This window comes from Cariama cristata, unplaced genomic scaffold, assembly GCF_000690535.1.
Source record: "Cariama cristata isolate BGI_N322 unplaced genomic scaffold, ASM69053v1 scaffold26672, whole genome shotgun sequence".
NCBI classification, from domain to species: domain Eukaryota; kingdom Metazoa; phylum Chordata; class Aves; order Cariamiformes; family Cariamidae; genus Cariama; species Cariama cristata.
In genome coordinates this window covers 2,289-2,512 of record NW_009603623.1, presented here as the reverse complement: position 1 = coordinate 2,512, position 224 = coordinate 2,289, and the positions used below count along the sequence as shown (strand labels likewise).

The 224-nt window shown below is 65.2% G+C and overlaps 1 protein-coding gene across 1 annotated transcript in view; it reads right to left on the bottom strand.

Moving 5' to 3' along the window:
• The window catches only part of LOC104157800 (proprotein convertase subtilisin/kexin type 4-like), a gene marked incomplete at both ends in the record, with an annotated part of 4,214 nt that overhangs the window by 1,778 nt on the left and 2,212 nt on the right, over nucleotides 1-224 (bottom strand). Inside the window, one exon of the mRNA XM_009695278.1 lies at nucleotides 97-215. Within this exon, the coding sequence (XP_009693580.1) occupies nucleotides 97-215 (119 nt within the window). The remainder of the gene's footprint in view (nucleotides 1-96; nucleotides 216-224) is intronic.

Sequence of the window (224 nt, the reverse complement as noted above, 5' to 3'; positions counted from 1 at the left end):
CGGGGGCAGCCACGTCTGCTCCTGCAATGGGCACAGCGTCCCTTTGCTACAAGAGAGTCCCTGCGTGAGGTCAGACCTAGGGAAACCATCCCTTACCGGGGGCTGTGAAGAGCCTTGACCGAACAGCTCCGCTGAGGCCGAGTTCCTGCCCACGCCTTGGCCATCTCCACCAGCAGACCGGCGTCCAGGAGCCCGTAGCCGCAGTGGTGGGGTCCCTAAGGGGG